The sequence below is a fragment of the Octopus bimaculoides genome, chromosome 9 (genome assembly GCF_046866305.1).
Source record: "Octopus bimaculoides isolate indiv1 chromosome 9, ASM4686630v1, whole genome shotgun sequence".
NCBI lineage: Eukaryota > Metazoa > Mollusca > Cephalopoda > Octopoda > Octopodidae > Octopus > Octopus bimaculoides.
In genome coordinates, this window is record NC_142936.1 from 5,835,257 (window position 1) to 5,841,458 (window position 6,202).

The 6,202-nt window shown below is 37.4% G+C and overlaps 1 protein-coding gene across 2 annotated transcripts in view; it reads right to left on the reverse strand.

Annotated features, from left to right (window-relative positions):
• Positions 1-518: 518 nt before the first annotated feature.
• The window catches only part of LOC106878200 (CD180 antigen), a 55,358-nt gene continuing 49,674 nt past the window's right edge, over positions 519-6,202 (reverse strand). For both annotated transcript variants that reach the window (XM_052970396.2, XM_089357057.1), the window contains exon 2: positions 519-2,196. In XM_052970396.2, coding sequence (XP_052826356.2) covers positions 566-2,179 — 1,614 coding nt within the window. In that variant the 5' untranslated portion in view covers positions 2,180-2,196 and the 3' untranslated portion in view covers positions 519-565. The remainder of the gene's footprint in view (positions 2,197-6,202) is intronic.

Consider the following 6,202-nt stretch of genomic DNA (forward strand, 5'->3'; position numbering starts at 1 on the left):
TGGCTGCTATTTTTAGCACGCCCTGCTACCACGTAACAGCTATTTGCGATAAAGGACCCAAAATACCTGTTACGTGGTAGCAGGGCGTGCAAGAAATTGCAGCCAAATCTTTCCTTTTGCAGGGGAAAGGAACCGTATACGCGTGATTTCAATGTCACATTCGTTGAAAGCATGCAAAATAACCTGGAAAAGAAAAAAATACCCATGAAACAAAAGTCCGTTGCTGGGAAACTCAGATTTTCCAAGTGCCCCGGCGGGTCACGGGTAGTCTAGTAAATATCTATATGTATGTATATGTGTGTGTGTGTGTATGTATATATATATTTCGGGCCTTGTGCCTAGAGTAGAAAAGAATAATGGTTTCTGATTTAGATACAAGAGGCGGGGGATAGGGGTGGGGGAGTATTAGTTGATACCATTGATTCATTGCTTGACTGGTTCTTCATTTTGTCGAATCGGAAAGAACGGAAGGTAAAAACAACAAGAACAATTATAAAAATAATCAAACAAAATCACACTTGGTAATTTATTCACTTTTATTGTTTTGAAAGTTATTCTATAGTTATTACGAGTCAGTAATAATGGCTAGAATCACAGACAAAGGAAGGAGACAATTTAATATTGCCCGAGACATCATACCTCTACTAGCTTTGCTTTCATCTTGCCAGTCACAGAAAATACGTTCAGTTGAACCGCAAGTTTTTTTAAGAGTGAGACCAAAGGACTCGTTCAGCTTGTAACCGTGGTAGTGCACGGGTGTGTAACACGAGCCATTCAGGCGCTCCACCGAGCCGCTGTTAATGATTCTTTCCACCTGGCAAGAACAGTCAATAGGATTTTCGCTGAGGTTCAATTCGTAAAACGTACATTGCGGTGCCTGGACTACAAAGGTAACATCATTCACTTTATTACCGGCAATATCGAGGACAATTGGCCGCTTGAGGGGTGTGAAGGCTTGAGGGGTTATATCACGTATTCTCATAGAGCGCATGACGATGTTCCTGGCTTTAAGACCACGGAAAAAATTTCCATCGATGTCTTGGAAATTGTTGTACGAAACATCAATAAAGGTTAATTTATGTAAATGTTTCAAAGCTTTAACAGGCATGTGATCTAGTCTGGTGTTTTTCATGTACAGTGTGACCAGGCTGTCTTCTAGTCCGGTAAACATGTCCTCTTCAATTTCAATTCGGTTCCCACTGATGTCCAAAGATTTTAGTCTGAAGGTACCATTAAAGGAGTCATTGGCCAGGTAAGAAATTCGATTGTCGCTCAGGATAAGGGTCTCCAAAGAATCCATATATTTTAGACCGTGGATAGGGACTGCTGGCATATCGTTATTACTGAAGTCTATCAAGCGAAGTGAGTTAGCCAGTCCTCCAAACGAGTCTTTGTGAATGGATGTTGTTGACAGTAACTGATTCGATACTAAATACAACTCACGGAGATCTTTCAGGTTTTGGAATGTATTTTCCGGGATAGTGTTGATCTGATTCGAATTCAATACGAGTTTTCTTAATTTCCTCAAGCGAGAAATCTCCGATGGTATTTTAGTGAGAAAATTCTTAGAAAGATCCAGTTCTTGTAATTGATCCAATTCTACAAAGGCTCCCCAGGAGATGCGAAAAATACCACACGACTTGAGACTTAACTTGTTCAAAGAAAGAAGTCTTAATCCACGGAAATAAGCACCAGGAAATGGGATTAACCAGCCGCCATTTTTATCTAAAACTATTTCACGAAGCTGTATCATATCATGTAAGAAATACAACTGTTCTTGAAAATTAATGCCCATCTCGACCAAAATGATTTTCTGTAAATAATCTCGGATGGGTTGTAATGCATCTTTATGAATGGTCAAATTTTCACTGTAACTAAAGTCAAGAACTTCAATTTTTATATTGGGAAAAGCATTCGGTGGAATCGCACCAAGCGAGTTATTTCGAAGATCTATTAGTCTTACTTTCGACTTGTCATGAAACTTCAGTTCTGGGAATTTAGACAGGCCACGGGAAGAGCAGTTGACCATGAGAAGAAAGTCAAGAGTCATTTCGTCGACGGTCACTGAGCAGTTGCAGGGAACTGTTGATGGACATTCCAACACTGAACCAGACCAAACTCTCGCAACAAGAACACTGGCCACCAAGCCCAGCCATGTAAATAGCAGTACAGCGTTCATGTTCTTTCATGCTGCATCTGGAAAATAAACAAATAGATAAATAAATAAACAACAACAGCAACAACAATAACAACAGCAACAACAATAATAATCTTTTCTACTATAGGCACAAAGCCTGAATTTGGGGGAAGTACATCAACCGTTTTTATGCCTGACAAACGACAAACGATTAACGAGTCATCTTTACTGTTTGTACTGCCTAAAAATATGAAATATCTTATTTTCAGATCAGGTGACTTGTAAGGTCGACTGGCCGACCGAACGAAACCAAGTGGGTATGTAATCTATTTTTGTATACCTCTCTCACATGCACATATATACACATGTACTCTTCCATGCACAAACTCTTTCTCTTTCACTCTCTCATGTACAGCTTCCTTGTCCTGTTTTCTGAGTGAGCAAAAACTATCAAACCTCTCTCTATATTTATTTTAAAATAATTTCTGGAAAAAGTGAAATATCCCTCGAGATTCAGCGTGGAAAATTACATCAATACACCAAATTTTAAAATTTTCACTAAACTTCGAAATTTCCACAGGTCGAGCGAAACAGAAAAGATTCTTCATGTATATATACGCACACACCACACACAAACTTACATACATACATACATACATACATACATACATACATACATACATACATACATGCATGCATTCACACATACATATGTGTGTGTGTGTGTGTTTGTGCGTAACTTCAAAAGTTTTTGCAAAAGAATGAATTCTTGATAGTCACAATATTTGAAGAAATATTTTCTCAAAATAAAATTGAAATATATAAAAACATCATAGAAAAAAAAAGAAAAAAACAGAATAGCACGAACCTGTTTTTTCTAATATATTTTTCTATAGTTAATAATTTTCATTTTAAGAAAACAGTTTATATCTATCTATCTATCTATCTATCTATCTATCTATCTATCTATCTATCTATTTCTATCTATCTATTTCTATCTATCTATCTATCTATCTATCTATCTATCTATCTATCTATCTATCTTTAGCTATCTATCTATCTATCTATCTATTTCTATCTATATCTATCTATCTATCTATTTCTGTCTAACTATTTCTATCTAATTATTTCTATCTAACTATTTCTATCTATCTATTTCTATCTATCTGTAAGATTTGTATAGATAATTTTTTTCTTAATATACACGTGTGTGTGTGTAACTTTAAAACTTCTTGCAAAAGAATTCTCGATACATTCACAATATTTGAAGAAATATTTTCTTAAAATAAAATTTGTATGGAAACATCATAGAAAAACAGAATAGCACGAACTTGTTTCTCTAATTCATTTTTCTATAGTTGATAATTTTCATTTTAAGAAAATCTTTTCTATCTATCTATCTATCTATCTATAAAGACGACACCATTTTAAGCATAGACTTGTAACAAAAAGAGACAAAAAGAGAGAAGGTACTTACTTTCATGTACCTTTAAAAAAAAAAGCCTGAGGTGACCGTGGTCTTTTCCGTAGGCTTTTCTCTCCACGGATAAACCTAATCTGTTCCCCGTTTTTTTACATCGACTGTGATACACGATCCCTATTGATCGCCCCCCCCCCCCCACGTGTTTTTTTTTTCTTCCCGCGATCCCTTTTGATCCAAATCATCCCCCCCACCAAAAAGCTCTACTTTGTAATTTGTCCATTTTCTGTATTTAGCCCTGTGTGGCTATAATAAAAAGATATCTATTTATCATATTTATATAGATAAACATTTTCTTAATAGGCGCAAGAGTGGCTGTGTGGTAAGCAGCTTGCTTACCAACTACGTGGTTCCGGGTTCCGTCCCACTGCGCAACACCTTCGGCAAGTGTCTTCTACTACAGCCTCGGGCCGATTAATGCCTTGTGAGTGGATTTGGTAGACGGAAGCTGAAAGAAGCCCGTCGTATATACATACACACATATATATATATATATATATATATATATATATATATATATGTGTGTGTGTGTGTGTGTGTGTGTGTGTCTTTGTGTGTCTGTGTTTGTACTCCCACCATCGCTTGACAACCGAAGTTGGTGTGTTTACGTCCCCGTAACTTAGCAGTTCGGCAAAAGACACCGATAGAATAAGTACTAGGCTTACAAAGAATACGTCCTGGTGTCAATTAGTTCAACTAAAGGCGGTGCTCCAGCATGGCCACAGTCAAATGACTGACAAGAATAAAAGAATATGTGTGTGTGTGTGTGCGCGCGTAACTCTTTCTGGGAACAGTGGATCGCGAAGAAGGTAATAAAGCTGTGAATAATGGCGTGTAACTACCGGATTTTTAAAATAAAAAAAAAAACTTTGGACAGTCGAAGTTTGTAATGTACATCCACTACATGCTGTCATTTATAGCTGTATCATCTTCTTTGAGATCCACACTTTCAAAAAAGAATCATTTCATGTCCTCTCGAAGTTTATAGATTCCTATCACGCAAACACACACACACGTCTACTCTTGGGCAGGTCCTGTACATGTGAACCTTTTCCAGCACATTATACAATCCTGAGAAAGGCCCGTAACCCCCACCTGCCGCTGTTAAGTAGATTACTGGAATTCTGGTTTTCCGTTGCCTTCTTCGGGCAGGTGAGATTTGAACTCGGAATGTCAAGAAGTAGAATGTATTATTATTTTATTAATGACTAATGTACAGCTTTTATTGTATCTATCGTAGGCATGCTTGCTCATAATTAGTTGTAAACAAGATAATTAATATTGTAAACAAGCTACACAAACAGCCACAAGAAAAACAAGATCTAAATTAATTCTTATTAGAAATGGCAATTACATGTTTTACGAGAAGTATTAACAAGAGAAATATGATATGGTACAAGCCACCATATAATACCAGCATTGTGAAAAATAAACATCTTTTAGATTTGTATCTTTTTATTTATTTCAATCAGTGGTCTGCTGTCACGCTGCGGTACCGCCTCGAAGAGTTTAGTTGAACAAATCCACCCCCAGTACTTACTTTTCTCAGCTTGGGACTTATTATATCGATCTCTTTTTGTCGAATCACTATGCTATGAGGGCGTGAACTAACCAACACTGGTTGTTAAGCGATGTGAGGATACACACATACTCATGCATGCATATATATATATGACGGGATTCTTTGAGTTTCCGCCTGCCATGTCCGTTCGCAAAGCTTTGGTTGGTCCGAGGTTATAATAGAAGACAACGGCCCATGCTGTGGGATTGAACACCAAACCAAATTGTTGGGAAGCAAACTTCTTACGCATGCGCCTACAACTACTCCTGCGCCTGAGAAATTGTCTTCCATTACCAAGTAAATTTTCATCTTTCAATTAAAGACAAAAATAAAATGAATCTTTTGGTACATTCTAAAAGAATCCAGGGCAATCAAATTAATTTTTTTAATGCAAAGTAATATCATTTTCAAAATCCTATTCGAAAAATATTAAGGAAAATTTGTTTTCTAAATGCAGGCGGTATGACAAGTGTCATGTGACAATAAATGATATGGGACGTCTTATTACGTCAGATGTCGTTACTTATTTCAGTCATTAGACTGCGGCCATACTGGGGCATAGCTTTCAAAACCTTTTAGTCGAATAAATCGAACCCAGTACGTTTTTTTAAACCTGATACTTATTCTATCGGTCATTTTTTCCGAATCGCTGAGATGCTGGGACGTAAATACACGAACACCGGTTGTCAAGCGGTGGTGGGGCACAAACACAGTCACACACACACATGTATACGATGTGCTTCTTTTAGTCTCTGTCTACCAAATCCACTCACAAGGCTTTGGTTAGCCCGAGGCTATAGTAGAAGACACTTGCCCAAGGTACCACATAGTGGGACTGAACCCGGAACTATGTAATTCGGAAGAAAGCTTGTTATCACACAGCCATTCTTGTTATTTCATTCTAGTGAGGAGTTGAGTCGGCTACCCAAGTTTGAATCTATAAAACATTGAGGTAAAGGTCTGTACTATCACACACACACACACATACACACACACACACACACACACACACACACATACACAC